This window comes from Salvelinus fontinalis, chromosome 41, assembly GCF_029448725.1.
Source record: "Salvelinus fontinalis isolate EN_2023a chromosome 41, ASM2944872v1, whole genome shotgun sequence".
NCBI lineage: Eukaryota > Metazoa > Chordata > Actinopteri > Salmoniformes > Salmonidae > Salvelinus > Salvelinus fontinalis.
Window position 1 is genome coordinate 6,776,589 of NC_074705.1, and position 19,249 is coordinate 6,795,837.

The 19,249-nt window shown below is 46.1% G+C and overlaps 1 protein-coding gene across 1 annotated transcript in view; it reads right to left on the reverse strand.

Moving 5' to 3' along the window:
- LOC129840629 (protocadherin-17-like) overlaps window positions 1-19,249 on the reverse strand; it is a gene marked incomplete at its 3' end in the record, with an annotated part of 82,068 nt that overhangs the window by 61,689 nt on the left and 1,130 nt on the right. The window contains 1 exon segment of the mRNA XM_055908640.1: window positions 15,952-18,794. Coding sequence (XP_055764615.1) covers window positions 15,952-18,450 — 2,499 coding nt within the window.

A 19,249-nucleotide genomic window follows, 5' to 3' on the forward strand; every position in this document is an offset into this window, starting at 1 on the left:
TCTGTTCTGTTCAGTCTGTTCTGTTCAGTCTGTTCTGTTCAGTCTGTTCAGTCTGTTCTGTTCATTCTGTTCTGTTCATTCTGTTCTGTTCATTCTGTTCTGTTCATTCTGTTCTGTTCGTTCTGTTCTGTTCAGTCTGTTCTGTTCATTCTGTTCTGTTCATTCTGTTCTGTTCAGTCTGTTCTGTTCAGTCTGTTCTGTTCAGTCTGTTCTGTTCATTCTGTTCTGTTCATTCTGTTCTGTTCAGTCTGTTCTGTTCAGTCTGTTCTGTTCGTTCTGTTCTGTTCATTCTGTTCTGTTCAGTCTGTTCTGTTCATTTTGTTCTGTTCTGTCTGTTCAGTCTGTTCTGTTCAGTCTGTTCTGTTCAGTCTGTTCAGTATGTTCTGTTCAGTCTGTTCTGTTCATTCTGTTCTGTTCAGTCTGTTCTATTCAGTATGTTCTGTTCATTCTGTTCTGTTCATTCTGTTCAGTCTGTTCTGTTCAGTCTGTTCAGTCTGTTCTGTTCAGTCTGTTCTGTTCAGTCTGTTCAGTATGTTCTGTTCAGTCTGTTCTGTTCAGTCTGTTCAGTATGTTCTGTTCAGTCTGTTCTATTCAGTATGTTCTGTTCATTCTGTTCTGTTCAGTATGTTCTGTTCATTCTGTTCTATTCAGTATGTTCTGTTCAGTCTGTTCTGTTCAGTCTGTTCAGTATGTTCTGTTCAGTATGTTCTGTTCAGTCAGTTCTGTTCAGTCTGTTCAGTCTGTTCAGTATGTTCTGTTCAGTCTGTTCAGTCTGTTCTGTTCAGTCTGTTCAGTATGTTCTGTTCATTCTGTTCTGTTCAGTCTGTTCTGTTCAGTCTGTTCTGTTCAGTCTGTTCTGTTCATTCTGTTCTGTTCAGTCTGTTCTGTTCAGTCTGTTCTGTTCAGTCTGTTCTGTTCATTCTGTTCTGTTCATTCTGTTCTGTTCAGTCTGTTCTGTTCAGTATGTTCTGTTCATTCTGTTCTGTTCTGTTCAGTCTGTTCTGTTCAGTATGTTATGTGTGTTCAGTGTGAACACCAAACACCAAACACCGAATACCGAGTACTGACTACTGAATACTGAGCACCATCATCACATACACAGTAGCAATAAAAAAGAAGATTGAGAGAGAGAGAGAGAGAGAGAGAGAGAGAGAGAGAGAGAGAGAGAGAGAGAGAGAGAGAGAGAGAGAGAGAGAGAGAGAGAGAGAGAGAGAGAGATGGATAGAGAGAGAGGCAGGGGGAGAGAGAGAGATGGAGGGAGAGAGAGAGAGAGAGAGAGAGAGAGAGAGAGAGAGAGAGAGAGAGAGAGAGAGAGAGAGAGAGAGAGAGAGAGAGAGAGAGAGAGAGAGAGAGAGAGAGAGGGAGAGAGAGAGAGAGAGATGGAGAGAGAGAGGGAGATGGATAGAGAGAGAGAGGGAGAGAGAGAGAGAGAGAGAGAGAGGGAGATGGATAGAGAGAGAGAGAGAGAGAGAGAGAGAGAGAGAGAGAGAGAGAGAGAGAGAGAGAGAGAGAGAGAGAGAGAGAGAGAGGGAGAGGGAGATGGATAGAGAGAGAGAGAGAGAGAGGGAGATGGATAGAGAATGATAAAGGCTGTCACGGAGACGACCAGGCTGCTGAGGGCTTAAAATCGCACGCCTGGAATCTCCCTCTTTCTCTTTCTGATCACCACAACCATCTGGACGTCCCTCATCATTAGTCACATGGTTTATAATCAAAGGGAAACTCCTGCTGTTTCACTGTCAGTTGAACAGTGTGGGTTTGATTTCACATCTTGATGACGGATCCTCTTCTCCCCCCTCTTAATGAGATGCTGCTCCACGTTGTGGCAGACTGTCGCCACCTACAGGCTGGTTTTATAGCCATTACAGCCATCAGCCCAGACTGCGTCTTCAACCACGTTAACCCTGGAACTGTAATGGGTTGGCTGTTTAATCCTGCACGGCAGCTTCTCAGCAAGACAGACAGCATGGGTCTGGTCTAAAGTAGTGCACTATATAGGGAATAGGGCTCTGGTCTAAAGTAGTGCACTATGTAGGGAATAGGGCTCTGGACTAAAGTAGTGCACTATGTAGGGAATAGGGCTCTGGACTAAAGTAGTACACTATGTAGGGAATAGGGATCTGGACTAAAGTAGTGCACTATGTAGGGAATCGGGCTCTGGGCTAAAGTAGTGCACTATGTAGGGAATAGGGCTCTGGTCTAAAGTAGTGTACTATGTAGGGAATAGGGCTCTGGTCTAAAGTAGTGCACTATGTAGGGAATCGGGCTCTGGTCTAAAGTAGTGCACTATGTAGGGAATAGGGCTCTGGTCTAAAGTAGTGCACTATGTAGGGAATAGGGTCTGGTCTAAAGTAGTGCACTATGTAGGGAATAGGGTTCTGGTCTAAAGTAGTGCACTATGTAGGGAATAGGGCTCTGGTCTAAAGTAGTGCACTATGTAGGGAATAGGGCTCTGGTCTAAAGTAGTGCACTACGTAGGGAATAGGGCACCATTTAGAATGCACTTCATTAAATAATCCAGTTAGTGCTCTGAGCCTTTCGCTGCTACCTCCTCCTCCTCCTCCTCCTCCTCCTCTTCCTCGTCCTCTTCCTCCTCCTCCTCTTCCTCCTCCGCCGCCCGCCAACCGTGAGCCGATATCCTTGCCCACACGCTACCTCCATTAGGCCCCAGTGCAACCTGGGTAGAAAATCCTCAAATCGCTCCAGAGACAGCCAAGGCTCAACCGCATCAATGCTGTACTTTTTTAATTCCCAAATCCTGTCTCTAGGCTTTGGGGAAGGAACACCAGGAAGGATTGGCTTTAACCTTGATTCCACACTAAGTAAAAACCCTTCAACGATTTAAGATGAATTAGTCATCATTACCCTGCTCCATCATCCACAGTCAAGCATAGGGATTTCTCCTGTCCCGCACTAATGAAATTAGGGGCTTTTTGGGGCTTTTTATTGCACTCGACTGACTGGGTCTTGTAACCATGTAGAGCTGTAGTACTGTGGAGGGTTGAGTTAGTACTGACTGGGTCTTGTACCCTGTAGAGCTGTAGTACTGTGGAGGGTTGAGTTAGTACTGACTGGGTCTTGTACCTCCAGGAGACTGGAGGAGGAGACTGGGGTTTCAGGGCAGCACGCTCGGTCAGGGAGGGAAGGAGGGACGGAGAGAAAGAGGCATGGAAAGAGGGAAGGGAGAAAAGGGGAGAGAAGGAGAGAAGGAGAGAAGGAAGAGAAGGAGAGGAGGAGAGGAGGGAGAGAATGAGAGAAGGAGAGAAGGAGAGGAGGGAGAGAAGGAGAGAAGGAGAGAAGGAGAGGAGGAGAGGAGGAGAGGAGGAAGAGAAGGAGAGAAGGAGAGGAGGGAGAGAAGGAGAGGAGGAAGAGAAGGAGAGAAGGAGAGAAGGAGAGGAGGGAGAGAAGGTGAGGAGGAAGAGAAGGAGAGAAGGAAGAGAAGGAGAGGAGGAGAGGAGGAAGAGAAGGAGAGGAGGAGAGGAGGAAGAGAAGGAGAGAAGGAAGAGAAGGAGAGAAGGAGAGGAGGAGAGGAGGGAGAGAAGGTGAGAAGGAGAGAAGGAGAGGAGGGAGAGAAGGTGAAGGAGAGGAGGAAGAGGAGGAGAGAAGGAGAGGAGGGAGAGAAGGTGAAGGAGAAGAGGAAGAGGAGGAGAGAAGGAGAGGAGGGAGAGAAGGAGAGAAGGAGAGGAGGAAGAGAAGGAGATGAGGAAGAAAAGGAGATGAGGAAGAGAAGGAGAGAGCAACTTAAGATGCCCTTGTGCAGACGTGCGATGAACAGGATATTACTTCCTTATTTATGTGTGTATTTTCTAGCTCCTCCTCCCTCCCCATTAGGCTGTAGTGACAGACAGGCAGAGTGGCTGCGGATCAATAGAGGAGGGATTCTGTCTCTGTTTCCTGTTGTTTCTACCAGAGCCACTCTGCTCTGCCTAGCTTCAGGTTACTGTCCACACACACACACAAACACACACACACACACACACACACACACACACACACACACACACACACACACACACACACACACACACACACACACACACACACACACACACACACACACACACACACACACACACACACACACACACACACACACACACACACACACAGCAAGATTTGTGACCTGTTGCCTCAAGAAAAGGTCAACCAGTGAAGAACAAACACCATTGTAAATACAACCCATATTTATGTCTATTTATTTTCCTTTTGTACTTTTGTACCTTTTGTAACTATTTGCACATCGTTACAATACTGTATATAAATACATAATATGACATTGAACTGTCTCTTTTCTTCTGTATCTTTTGTGAGTGTAATGTTTACTGTTCATTTTTGTTGTTTATTTCACTTTTGTTTATTATCTACTTGTAACAGTCCTGACCTGTTTTATGTTGTTTTTATGTGTTTATGGTCAGGGCGTTAGTTTTGGGTGGGCAGTCTATGTTATTTGTTTCTATGTTGGTTTTGGTTTGCCTGGTATGGCTCTTGATTAGAGGCAGGTGGTTTGCGTTTTCCTCTAATCAAGAGTCATATTTAGGTAGGGCATTCTCACTGTTTGTGTGTGGGTGATTGTCTCCTGTGATGTCTTTCGTCGTTGTGTTCGATGTGTTTTCACTTACGGGACTGTTTGGCTGTTCGTGTGTTTCGATGTAACGTTCCTGTCCGTGAGTTTACGTTTGTTATGTGAGTTTATGTTCAGGTTCCGTTCTACGTCGTTTTTGTTATTTTGTAAGTTTTGAAAGTGTTTTGTTTCGTGTTACCATCTTCATCGTTGTTAATAAATAAAGATGGCATATTTCCTTGAACCCGCATTTTGGTCAGAAGATCCTTCTCTCCTCACCTCATCCGAGGATGAGGAAAGCGACAGTCTTTACAGAATCACCCACCAACAAAATGTGACCAAGCGGTATGGGAATGCTCGACGGAGCAACAGGAACTTCTGGACTTGGGAGGAGATCTTGGACGGTAGAGGACCTTGGGCTCAACCAGGGGAATATCGCCGTCCAAAGGAGGAATTGGAAGCAGCGAAGGCTGAGCGGCGCTGGTATGAGGAGGCAGCGCGACGACGCGGTTGGGAGCCCGTGAGTAAGACCAAAAAATTTCTTGGGGGGGGGCACACGAGGAGTGTGGCAAAGCCGGGTAAGATACCCGAGCAAACTCCCCGTGCTTACCGTGGAGGTAGAAGGCGTCGTACTGGTAAGACACCGTGTTATGCGGTAAAGCGCACGGTGTCCCCAGTACGCGTGCTTAGCCCAGTGCGGGCTATTCCACCTTGCCGCACTGGGAGGGCTAGGTTGGGCATCGAGCCGGGTGCCATGAAGCCGGCCCAACGTAGCTGGTCTCCAGTACGTCTCCTCGGGCCGGTGTACATGGCACCAGCCTTACAGGTGGTGTCCCCGGTTCGCCTGCATAGCCCAGTGCGGGCTATTCCACCTCGCCGCACTGGCAGGGCTACGGGGTTCATTCAACCTGGTAGGGTTGGGGAGGCTCGGTGCTCAAGAGCACGTGTCCTCCTTCACGGTCCGGTAGACCCGGTGCCACCTCCATGTACCAGTCCTCCGGTGGCAGCCCCCCGTACCAGGCTGTCTCTCCGGGTTCTCTCTCCTGCTGTTTCCTCCTCTCCAGCGCAGCCGGTGCCTAGACCACGCACCAGGCTGTCTCTCCTTCTCCTCCCTACAGAGCCATCCGTCTCCCCAGCGCCATCTGAGCCATCCGTCTCCCCAGCGCCATCTGAGCCATCCGTCTCCCCAGCGCCATCTGAGCCATCCGTCTCCCCAGCGCCATCTGAGCCATCCGTCTCTCCAGCGCCATCTGAGCCATCCGTCTCCCCAGCGCCGTCTGAGCCATCCGTCTGCCATGAGCCTGCAAAGCCGCCCGTCTGCCATGAGCCTGCAAAGCCGCCCGTCTGCCATGAGCCTACAGAGCCATCCGCCAGACAGGAGCCGCTAGAGCCGTCAGCCAGACAGGAGCCGCTAGAGCCGTCAGCCAGACAGGAGCCGCTAGAGCCGTCAGCCAGACAGGATCTGCCAGAGCCGCCAACCAGACAGGATCTGCCAGAGCCGCCAACCAGACAGGATCTGCCAGAGCCGCCAACCAGACAGGATCTGCCAGAGCCGCCAACCAGACAGGATCTGCCAGAGCCGCCAATCAGCCATGAGCAGCCAGAGCCGTCAGAGAGCCATGAGCAGCCAGAGCCGTCAGAGAGCCATGAGCAGCCAGAGCCGTCAGAGAGCCATGAGCAGCCAGAGCCGTCAGAGAGCCATGAGCAGCCAGAGCCGTCAGAGAGCCATGAGCAGCCAGAGCCGTCAGAGAGCCATGAGCAGCCAGAGCCGTCAGAGAGCCATGAGCGTCGAGAGCCGTCAGCCTGCCATGAGCGTCGAGAGCCGTCAGCCTGCCATGAGCGTCGAGAGCCGTCAGCCTGCCATGAGCGTCGAGAGCCGTCAGCCTGCCATGAGCGTAGAGAGCCGTCAGCCTGCCATGAGCGTCGAGAGCCGTCAGCCTGCATGGACCTGCCAGAGCCGTCCAGCCAGGACCTGCCAGAGCCGTCCAAACAGGACCTGTCAGAGTCCTTCAGCCGGGATCTGCCCCTTGTCCCGGTGTTGCCCCTTGTCCCGGTGCTGCCCTTTGTCCCGGTGCTGCCCCTTGTCCCGGTGCTGCCCCTTGTTCCGGTGCTGCCCCTTGTCCCGGTGCTGCCCCTTGTCCCGGTGCTGCCCCTTGTCCCGGTGCTGCCCCTTGTCCCGGTGCTGCCCCTTGTCCCGGTGCTGCCCCTTATTCCGGTGCTGCCCCTTGTCCCGGTGCTACCCCTTGTCCCGGTGCTACCCCTTGTCCCGGTGCTGCCCCTTGTCCCGGTGCTGGCTGTTTATTTTGGGGAAAGTAGTTTTAGGGTGGTCAGTGGAGGGGGTAGACAGAAGAGGGGAGTGACTATGGTGGTGTGGGGACAGCGTCCTGAGCCGGAACCACCACCGTGGTCAACTGCCCACCCGGACCCTCCCCTGGACTTTGTGCTGGTGCGCCCGGCGTTCGCACCTTGAGGGGGGGGTACTGTAACAGTCCTGACCTGTTTTATGTTGTTTTTATGTGTTTATGGTCAGGGCGTTAGTTTTGGGTGGGCAGTCTATGTTATTTGTTTCTATGTTGGTTTTGGTTTGCCTGGTATGGCTCTTGATTAGAGGCAGGTGGTTTGCGTTTTCCTCTAATCAAGAGTCATATTTAGGTAGGGCATTCTCACTGTTTGTGTGTGGGTGATTGTCTCCTGTGATGTCTTTCGTCGTTGTGTTCGATGTGTTTTCACTTACGGGACTGTTTGGCTGTTCGTGTGTTTCGATGTAACGTTCCTGTCCGTGAGTTTACGTTTGTTATGTGAGTTTATGTTCAGGTTCCGTTCTACGTCGTTTTTGTTATTTTGTAAGTTTTGAAAGTGTTTTGTTTCGTGTTACCATCTTCATGGTTGTTAATAAATAAAGATGGCATATTTCCTTGAACCCGCATTTTGGTCAGAAGATCCTTCTCTCCTCACCTCATCCGAGGATGAGGAAAGCGACAGTCTTTACACTACTTCACTTGCTTTGGCAATGTTAACATATGTTTCCATGCCAATAAAGTCCTTAAATTGATTTGAGAGAGAGGAAAAATAAAAATAAATACTAGCTGTACGTCCTCAGATGACTCTAGCCACATGCTAGCCACATGCTACAGATACTACTGCTGTGAGCCCCAGCTAGCCACATGCTACAGAATACAAATACTACTGCTGTGAGCCTCCAGCTAGCCACATGCTACAGATACTACTGCTGTGAGCCCCAGATAGCCACATGCTACAGATACAACTGCTGTGAGCCCCCAGCTAGCCACATGCTACAGATTACAGATACTACTGCTGTGAGCCCTCAGCTAGCCACATGCTACAGACTACAGATACTACTGCTGTGAGCCCCAGCTAGCCACATGCTACAGATACTACTGCTGTGAAACCCCAGCTAGCCACATGCTACAGACTACAGATACTACTGCTGTGTCTTTGTCTGAAATGTCTGCTCTTCTCTGTTCCTAGTTAAACCCTCTTTGTGAGGACTGAGGGGGTGATTTGGCTTAGTCAACCCCCCCCCCCCCCCCCCCTGACAACTGCTTCATCCCTCCAGTGTGTCTCTCTTAGTCTGTGGCACTAAGCCTGTTTAAAGACATGTCAGATGAGGTTAAAGTCCTGATTAAGACACTGTAGTGGGACAACAGGTATATATGTGAGACCCTGCAGATTACACAGGGATAAAGACAAAGCTGATGGACTTCCAAGTCTTCTCAGGGAGGGGTTAGTTGACATACAGTGGGTTTAAACAGTTACAACCCAATAATATATCGGATAGAACCCAATAATATATATGTTAGAACCCGATAATATATCGGATAGAACCCAATAATATATATGTTAGAACCCAATAATATATCTGTTAGAACCCAATAATATATCTGTTAGAACCCAATAATATATCTGATAGAACCCAATAATATATATGTTAGAACCCAATAATATATCTGTTAGAACCCTATAATATATCTGTTAGAACCCAATAATATATCTGATAGAACCCAATAATATATCAGATAGAACCCAATAATATATATGTTAGAACCCAATAATATATATGTTAGAACCCAATAATATATCAGTTAGAACCCAATAATATATCAGTTAGAACCCAATAATATATCAGATAGAACCCAATAATATATCAGATAGAACCCAATAATATATCAGTTAGAACCCAATAATATATATGTTAGAACCCAATAATATATCAGTTAGAACCCAATAATATATCTGTTAGAACCCAATAATATATCAGATAGAACCCAATAATATATATGTTAGAACCCAATAATATATCAGATAGAACCCAATAATATATCTGTTAGAACCCAATAATATATATGTTAGAACCCAATAATATATCTGTTAGACCCCAATAATATATCAAATAGAACCCAATAATATATCTGTTAGAACCCAGTAATATATATGTTAGAACCCAATAATATATCTGTTAGAACCCAATAATATATCTGTTAGAACCCAATAATATATCTGTTAGAACCCAATAATATATCAGATAGAACCCAATAATATATCTGTTAGAACCCAATAATATATCAGATAGAACCCAATAATATATATGTTAGAACCCAATAATATATCTGTTAGAACCCAATAATATATCAGTTAGAACCCAATAATATATCAGTTAGAACCCAATAATATATCAGATATAACCCAATAATATATCAGATAGAACCCAATAATATATCAGATAGAACCCAATAATATATCAGTTAGAACCCAATAATATATCTTTTAGAACCCAATAATATATCAGATAGAACCCAATAATATATCAGTTAGAACCCAATAATATATCAGATAGAACCCAATAATATATCAGTTAGAACCCAATAATATATCAGATAGAACCCAATAATATATATGTTAGAACCCAATAATATATCAGTTACAACCCAATAATATGTCTGTTAGAACCCAATAATATATCTTTTAGAACCCAAAAATATATCAGATAGAACCCAATAATATATATGTTAGAACCCAATAATATATATGTTAGAACCCAATAATATATCAGATAGAACCCAATAATATATATGTTAGAACCCAATAATATACAAATTTAAATCCAATAATCTATCGATTAGAACCCAATAATTTATCAGATAGAATCCAATAATATATCAGATAGAACCCAATAATATATCAGATAGAACCCAATAATATATCAATTAGAACCCAATAATCTATCAATTAGAACCCAATAATCTATCAGATAGAATCCAATAATCTATCAGTTAGAGCCAAATAGTATAAAAATTAAAATCCAATAATCTATCAATTAGAACCAAATAATCTATCAGATAGAATCCAATAATATATCAGATAGAACCCAATAATATATCAGATAGAACCCAATAATCTATCAATTAGAACCCAATAATTTATCAATTAGAACCCAATAATCTATCAGATAGAATCCAATAATCTATCAGATAGAATCCAATAATCTATCAGATAGAATCCAATAATCTATCAGTTAAAGCCAAATAGTATAAAAATTAAAATCCAATAATCTATCAATTAGAACCAAATAATCTATCAGATAGAATCCAATAATATATCAGATAGAACCCAATAATCTATCAATTAGAACCCAATAATTTATCAATTAGAACCCAATAATCTATCAGATAGAATCCAATAATCTATCAGATAGAATCCAATAATCTATCAATTAGAACCCAATAATCTATCAATTAGAACCCAATAATCTATCAATTAGAATCCAATAATCTATCAGACAGAATCCAATAATCTATCAGTTAGAACCCAATACTATATCAATTAGAACCCAATAATATATCAGATAGAACCCAAAAATATAAAATTTTAATACAATAATATATCAATTAGAACACAATAATCTATTAGTTAGAACACAATAACATACATTAGAACCCATTAATCTATCAGATACAACCCAATAATATATCAATTAGAACCCAACAATATATCAGATAGAACCCAATTATATATCAGATAGAACCCAATATTATATCAGATAGAACCCAATAATATATCAGATAGAACCAAGAAATATAAAAATTAAAATCCAATAATATATAAATTAGAACACAATAATCTATCAGATAGAACCCTATAATATATCAGATAGAACCCAATAATATATCAGATAGAACCCAGTAATCTATCAGTTAGAACCCAATAATCGATCAGATAGAATCCAATAATATATCAGATAGAACCCAGTAATCTATCAGTTAGAACCCAATAATATATAAATTAAAATCCAATAATCTATCAATTAGAACCCAATAATCTATCAGATAGAACCCAAAAATATATCAGATAGAACCCAATAATATAAAAATTTTAATCCAATAATATATCAATTACAATACAATAATCTATTAGTTAGAAAACAATAACATACATTAGAACCCAATAATCTATTAGATACAACCCAATAATCTATCAGATAGAACCCAATAATATAAACATTTTAATCCAATAATATATAAATTAGAACACAATCATCTATTAGTTAGAACACAATAACATAAATTAGAACCCAATAATCTATCAGATAGAACCCAATAATATATCAGATAGAAGCCAATAATCTTTTAGATAGAACCCAATATTATGTCAGATAGAACCCAATAATATATAAATAAAAATCCAATAATATATAAATGAGATAACAATATGCTATTAGTTAGAACCCAATAACATAAATTAGATCCAAAAAAATCTATCAAATAGAACCCAACAATATATCAAATAGAACCCAATAAAATATCAGTTAGAACCCAATAATATATCTAACCAGATAGAACAGTTATTAATCAAACATGCACACACTATGGGTAATATTGAAGACTATGGGTAATATTGAAGACTATGGGTAATATTGAAGACTATGGGTAATATTGAAGACTATGGGTAATATTGAAGACTATGGGTAATATTGAAGACTATGGGTATTATGGAACACTATGGGAAATATGGAACACTATGGGTAATATTGAAGACTATGGGTAATATTGAAGACTATGGGTAATATTGAAGACTATGGGTAATATTGAAGACTATGGGTAATATTGAAGACTATGGATATTATTGAACACTCGTGTATATCTGAAAAGTAGAGCTCCGTTCTCTACCCCTAACCCATCCGTTCTCTACCCATAACCCCTCCGTTCTCTACCCATAACCCATCCCTACTCTACCCATAACCCCTCCGTTCTCTACCCATAACCCGTCCGTTCTCTACCCATAACCCCTCTGTTCTCTACCCATAACCCCTCCGTTCTCTACCCATAACCCGTCCGTTCTCTACCCATAACCCCTCCGTTCTCTACCCATAACCCCTCCGTTCTCTACCCATAACCCCTCCGTTCTCTACCCATAACCCCTCCGTTCTCTACCCATAACCCGTCCGTTCTCTACCCATAACCCCTCCCTACTCTACCCATAACCCCTCCGTTCTCTACCCATAACCCCTCCGTTCTCTACCCATAACCCCTCCGTTCTCTACCCATAACCCCTCCGTTCTCTACCCATAACCCCTCCGTTCTCTACCCATAAACCCTCCGTTCTCTACCCATAAACCCTCCGTTCTCTACCCATAACCCCTCCGTTCTCTACCCATAACCCCTCCGTTCTCTACCCATAACCCCTCCGTTCTCTACCCATAACCCCTCCGTTCTCTACCCATAACCCCTCCGTTCTCTACCCATAACCCCTCCGTTCTCTACCCATAACCCCTCCGTTCTCTACCCATAACCCCTCCGTTCTCTACCCATAACCCCTCCGTTCTCTACCCATAACCCCTCCGTTCTCTACCCATAACCCCTCCGTTCTCTACCCATAACCCCTCCGTTCTCTACCCATAACCCCTCCGTTCTCTACCCATAACCCCTCCGTTCTCTACCCATAACCCCTCCCTACTCTACCCATAACCCCTCCGTTCTCTACCCATAACCCCTCCGTTCTCTACCCATAACCCGTCCGTTCTCTACCCATAACCCCTCCGTTCTCTACCCATAACCCCTCCGTTCTCTACCCATAACCCCTCCCTACTCTACCCATAACCCCTCCGTTCTCTACCCATAACCCCTCCGTTCTCTACCCATAACCCCTCCGTTCTCTACCCATAACCCCTCCGTTCTCTACCCATAACCCCTCCGTTCTCTACCCATAACCCCTCCGTTCTCTACCCATAACCCCTCCGTTCTCTACCCATAACCCGTCCCTACTCTACCCATAACCCGTCCGTTCTCTACCCATAACCCCTCCGTTCTCTACCCATAACCCCTCCGTTCTCTACCCATAACCCCTCCGTTCTCTACCCATAACCCCTCCGTTCTCTACCCATAACCCCTCCGTTCTCTACCCATAACCCCTCCGTTCTCTACCCATAACCCGTCCGTTCTCTACCCATAACCCCTCCGTTCTCTACCCATAACCCCTCCGTTCTCTACCCATAACCCCTCCGTTCTCTACCCATAACCCCTCCGTTCTCTACCCATAACCCCTCCGTTCTCTACCCATTACCCCTCCGTTCTCTACCCATAACCCCTCTGGATGTGGGAAAAACAAGCAAGATGCATAAAACCCCTGGAAGTTAGAATATAGACGTGATGTCGGCAGGTGGCCTGGTGGTTAGAGCGTTGGGCCAGTAATCCGAAAGGTTGCTGGATCAAATCCTCGAGCTGACAAGGTTCAAATCTGTCGTTCTACCCCTGAACAAGGCAGTTAAACCCACTGTCCCTAGGCCGTCACTGTATATAATAAAATGTTCTTAACCGATTAACTGACTTGCCTAGTAAAATAAAATGTCGACCCCCTTTCATTACGTGTAAAAACAGGATGTTTTAGAGGACATTATCATCATGGCACCATGACCTTTGAACCATCAGTATTGGAGCATGATTTGTGATATAAAAAAAAGATAGATGAAATATCTATAGAGTAGGTCTCCGTCAACATGTTCATAACCAGTGTGATGTTGAGAAGCTCTGACATGTTGTCCTGTTTAAAACATTCCCTCTCCATCAGATCTCCATCACATACGAGGTGATGTTGAGAAGCTCTGACATGTTGTCCTGTTTAAAACATTCCCTCTCCATCAGATCTCCATCACATATTGCCATTCTGTACTATTCTACATGTATTTAAAATGTCTAAACTGTGTTTTGTTTTTTTGATTTGCAATTTGATGTTCCAAAACATATTGCTCACCATTATGGAACACTATGGGTAATATTGAAGACTGTGGGTAATATTGAAGACTATGGGTAATATTGAAGACTGTGGGTAATATTGAAGACTATGGGTAATATTGAAGACTGTGGGTAATATTGAAGACTATGGGTAATATTGGGTAATACTGCTGCAGAGGGACAAGAGAGAGGATGAGAAAACACATTGGCTGCCGAGGTAAAAAGAAGACGAAGAACAAGCTATGAAGGAGAAATACTGCAGTTTTGGTACAAGACACAGACAACTAGTGCAACAATAACATTGGGATATTGTCAAAACAATCAAATGTAATATATAGTCAGTAAAGTAACTGAATGCATTAAACTGTAATTCTGCAATAAAACGGCCGTGGGGTGACGTCTGATTGAAGAGGTCTGGCGTGGATTTCAAGACATAATACATCTTCCTAAATATTAAACGTAATCGATTTGTCATGATGTCACCGGCTCCACTCTCTCTCTCTCTCTCCACGGTGTGCAGCAGGACCTGCCTGTCGCCATGCACCCCACCTCTCTCTCTCTCTCTCTACGGTGTGAAGCATGACCTGCCTGTCGCCATGCACCCCACCTCTCTCTCTCTCTCTCTCTCTCTCTCTCTCTCTCTCCATGGTGTGCAGCATGACCTGCCTGTCGCCATGCACCCCACCTCTCTCTCTCTCTCTTACTCTGTCCCTCTCTCTCTTTCCATATATCCAACTCTCTCTCTCTCTCACACTCTCTCCTCTCTCATTCTCTCACTCTCTTACTCTCTCTCTCTCTCCCTCTCTCTTTCCATATCTCCAACTCTATCTCCCTCTCACTCGTGTTACACTATACCTACACTCCAGCACATCAGTCCATTAAGTAGAGAGGGAAAGATCTAAAGCAAAGGAGATGGATGAGGGTAGGAGGAAGGCAGAGGAGATGGATGAGGGCAGGAGGAAGGCAGAGGAGATGGATGAGGGCAGGATGAAGGCAGAGGAGATGGATGAGGGCAGGAGGAAGGCAGAGGAGATGGATGAGGGCAGGGGGAAGGCAGAGGAGATGGATGAGGGCAGGAGGAAGGCAGAGGAGATGGATGAGGGCAGGAGGAAGGCAGAGGAGATGGATGAGGGCAGGAGGAAGGCAGAGGAGATGGATGAGGGCAGGAGGAAGACAGAGGAGATGGATGAGGGCAGGGGGAAGGCAGAGGAGATGGATGAGGGCAGGAGGAAGGCAGAGGAAATGGATGAGGGCAGGAGGAAGGCAGAGGAGATGGATGAGGGCAGGATGAAGGCAGAGGAGATGGATGAGGGCAGGGGGAAGGCAGAGGAGATGGATGAGGGCAGGAGGAAGGCAGAGGAGATGGATGAGGGCAGGAGGAAGGCAGAGGAGATGGATGAGGGCAGGAAGGCAGAGGAGATGGATGAGGGCAGGATGAAGGCAGAGGAGATGGATGAGGGCAGGAGGAAGGCAGAGGAGATGGATGAGGGCAGGAGGAAGGCAGAGGAGGTGGATGAGGGCAGGAGGAAGGCAGAGGAGATGGATGAGGGCAGGAGGAAGGCAGAGGAGATGGATGAGGGCAGGAGGAAGGCAGAGGAGATGGATGAGGGCAGGAGGAAGGCAGAGGAGATGGATGAGGGCAGGAGGAAGGCAGAGGAGATGGATGAGGGCAGGAGGAAGGCAGAGGAGATGGATGAGGGCAGGAGGAAGGCAGAGGAGATGGATGAGGGCAGGAGGAAGGCAGAGGAGATGGATGAGGGCAGGAGGAAGGCAGAGGAGATGGATGAGGGCAGGAGGAAGGCAGGGGAGATGGATGAGGGCAGGAGGAAGGCAGAGGAGATGGATGAGGGCAGGAGGAAGGCAGAGGAGATGGATGAGGGCAGGAGGAAGGCAGAGGAGATGGATGAGGGCAGGAGGAAGGCAGGGGAGATGGATGAGGGCAGGAGGAAGGAATATGGTGGATAATCACAATGCTGTTGTTTAGACCAACTGCTGTCCTGCTGTCTGTCTGTTTGCTGTGTCAGACACATGTAAAGACATTCCACAAGAAGGAATTTCAATCTTAATGTGACTTCCCTGGTAACCTAAATAAATAAGGTATACATAAATCAATAAAGACCTAGTTTAATGGTATCTTGTTCCTACCTGTATAATGGACATCCTGTTACTGGGGGTATCTGTGGTGTTAGTCACCGGGCCAGTGAAGGACGTGTGACAGCCGACGCCGTGTCCCTGTCCCTGGGGCACCAACAGGTTGCTGGCCGTGGGCTTGAGGTACATGACCTCCGACCTGGGCGAGCTCAGCGGCAGCCGCGTCTGGTAATCGAAATACATGGGGGAGGTGGCGAGCGATGGTGAGCTCACCACGTTCATGACGTTCATGGCGTCCCGTTCCTCCACCTCGCTCTGAACTAGCATGATGTCATTCTTGTTGATCTTCTTCTTCTTGCCTTTGCCCAGCTGTGGGTGAGAGTACTCCGCGATGCGGCAGTTGTACGTCCTGATCTCCTTGTTCTCCCGTTTGCACTTCACGGCGATGGTTACCATGGCAGCCAGCAGCATGGTAGAGATGATGGATAAGGTGACGATGAGAGGGAGCGAGGTGTCCCAGTTGTGATGCTCTTCGTTGATGTGGGGCTCCCCGCCCGGCAGCGGCCCGCTGTAGGCCTTGACGATGAGGCGTGCGGCGGTGGTGAGGGTGGGCTTCCCGTGGTCCATCACCCTGATGATCAGCTCCACCATGGGGCTGACGTCCTCCCAGAAGGGGTGAGCGGTCCGCACCTCGCCCGTCACCGGGTCCATCTCGAACAGACGCTCCTCGTTACCGTCAGAGATCTCGTAGGTCAACCGCCCGCTCTCGCCGTAATCGTTGTCGACCGCCCTCACCGTGGTGACGATGTAACCTACGCCGACGTTCCGTGGCACGTGGATCTCTGCCGTGTCGTTCAGGAGCAGCGGGAGAACGATGACGGGGATATTGTCGTTAACGTCTAAGACGCTGACCCTGACCGTGCTGTTGCTCTCCAGGTGGGGAGACCCAGCATCCTTCGCTAAAACCTTAAAATCAAAGAATTTGATTTGTTCGTAGTTGAATGACCTCACGGCGTAGATCGCCCCGTTGGCCGCGTTCACGTTCACGAAGGTGTTGACGTCTCCTCCGCTCACGTTGGAGTTGAGGATGGAGTAGAACACGGTTCCGTTCTGGCCCAGGTCCGGGTCTAGAGCGAGGACGGAACCCAGATACTCCCCGGGGATGTTGTTCTCCGGCACCTGGAGCAGATACACGGCTTTGGTGAAGCGCGGAACATTATCGTTCTCATCTAGAATCTTCACCGTGAACGACTTGGTGGAGTTAAGGGGCGGCGTGCCGTTGTCCTTGGCGACGATGGTGACGTTGTACTCGTCCTGCTGTTCTCTGTCCAGAGGCCTGTCCGTCACCACGGTGTAGAAGTTGTCGTAGTTCTCCTCTAGTTTGAACGGAACGTTCCCCAAGACTCTACACTGGAGCTTCCCGTTCCTGCCAGAGTCTTTATCCGTGACTCTGACCAGGGCGATGACGGTGCCTGGCGGGGCGGCCTCACTAATGGCCCCCTGCCTCACAGACACAAACCCTATGGAGGGCCAGTTGTCATTCCTGTCAATCACATTCACAGTTACTTTACAGTGGCCTGGGATGGGGTTAGGGCCTAAATCCTTAGCCTGAACATCTATTTCTATAATAGAGTTCTCCTCATAGTCAATCTCTCCTTGGATTTTTATGACTCCCGTTCTAGAATCTATAGAGAAGAGTTCTCTGATTCTGTCGGGCGCGTAACCGCTGAATGAATACACGACCTGCCCATTGGAACCCTCGTCTGGGTCTGTGGCGTTTAAATCGATCAATACTTTCCCAGGTGGAGAGTTTTCTGGGATATCTACGACATACGAGGGCTGTTCAAACACAGGGCTGTTGTCGTTAGAGTCAATAACTTTCACATTAATCTGCATGGTTCCTGATCTGGGATACTCCCCGCCGTCCGTAGCGGTTAGGATGAGGGTGTGATGGTTGCGTTCCTCCCGGTCTAACGGCCGTTGGATAACTAACTCGGGAAATTTTGTTCCGTCCCCGCGGGATTTTACATCCAGAGAAAACAGATTGTAGTCGTCTCGTGTGATCTGATAGGTTTTTAGCCCGTTTTCTCCAGCGTCCGGGTCATGAGCACTAGTCAGCGGGAAACGGGTGCCCGGGGCAGCGTTCTCAGAAATGTCAATATCAATCTGATCGGAAGGGAACGTGGGCGAGTTGTCGTTGATGTCGACTATATCTACTTTAATCATGCAGATCTCTTTGTCGTTAGCAAATACCTCCATGGAGAGTTGACATTTGGGGTTCCGCCGACACAGTGTTTCCCTGTCGATGCGTTGCTTAGTGTAGAGCAGCCCGCTCTCAGGGTCCACATCGATGAGATGTGGTGCTGAATTCTCCAAAACCCTGAAGTTGGACTTTTTCCCTTGTCCCCCTTGCCCGAGACCGAGTTTAGCGTCTTTGGCGATGTTGCCTATAACCGTCCCCGGTCCTTGTTCTTCGTTAACGGAATAATTCAAGTTTTTCAAAGCCAGGGCTTGAGCCCAAAGGAGAAGGAAAAATAAAATAGAAAGATACATCCTTCGGTGAGAGGGTTTTTTAATTTCGAGGGATTTTTTTTTTACGCTTCCGACTCCGACCTGTTGATTTCTTCAACACAAAATGGGTGATTTCTACCATTCAGGATTAAACACACAGTTCCGTTCATCGTGGAATGTAGAAGTCATTCTAGTTCACCGATTTAAATTCCCTTTTCTCTCTCTCGCTCTCCTTTCCCGTGTAGAAAACGGTGGTGCTCGTGGACACCTAATTTAAATTCAGTTGAACGCCCAGGCTCATCTCAGGAATAATCGCAACCCTCTCTGTCTCCAACGGAATAGAACAGCCGTTATGCGTTCCCGTGCTCTCTCTGTCGCTCTCTTGCCTGAAACACAAAGGGCGGGGGGTAAATAATATTATATGTTAATAAAGTGTATTTATATATCAATATACTAGACATAATGACTCGTCTTGACTTGATGATAATAACATCCTTAGCTGTGTGTGTGAATATGCAGTGACTGAGTCCTTCAACATGAAACGCACAACTAATGCGTAATATCATTCCCACAGTGGATGGGGATAGCCTGTCAATTAGGTAACCTTGAGAAGCGTCGGAGGAGGCGCAGTGCTAATGATACACAATACTGCTTTGTGTTGTTGTCCTTTTGATCGTATGGATACGTGCTCTATACAACTACCCGCGTGCTGTAGGAAACCTGGCACATGCGCTTCAATAGGATATTCAAATTGCTTATTAGGATGCAGATGACAACGGTCATAAGTATGAATAAATATGTCATTTTTTTCCGCCTGTGACACATTCGGCAGTTTATAACT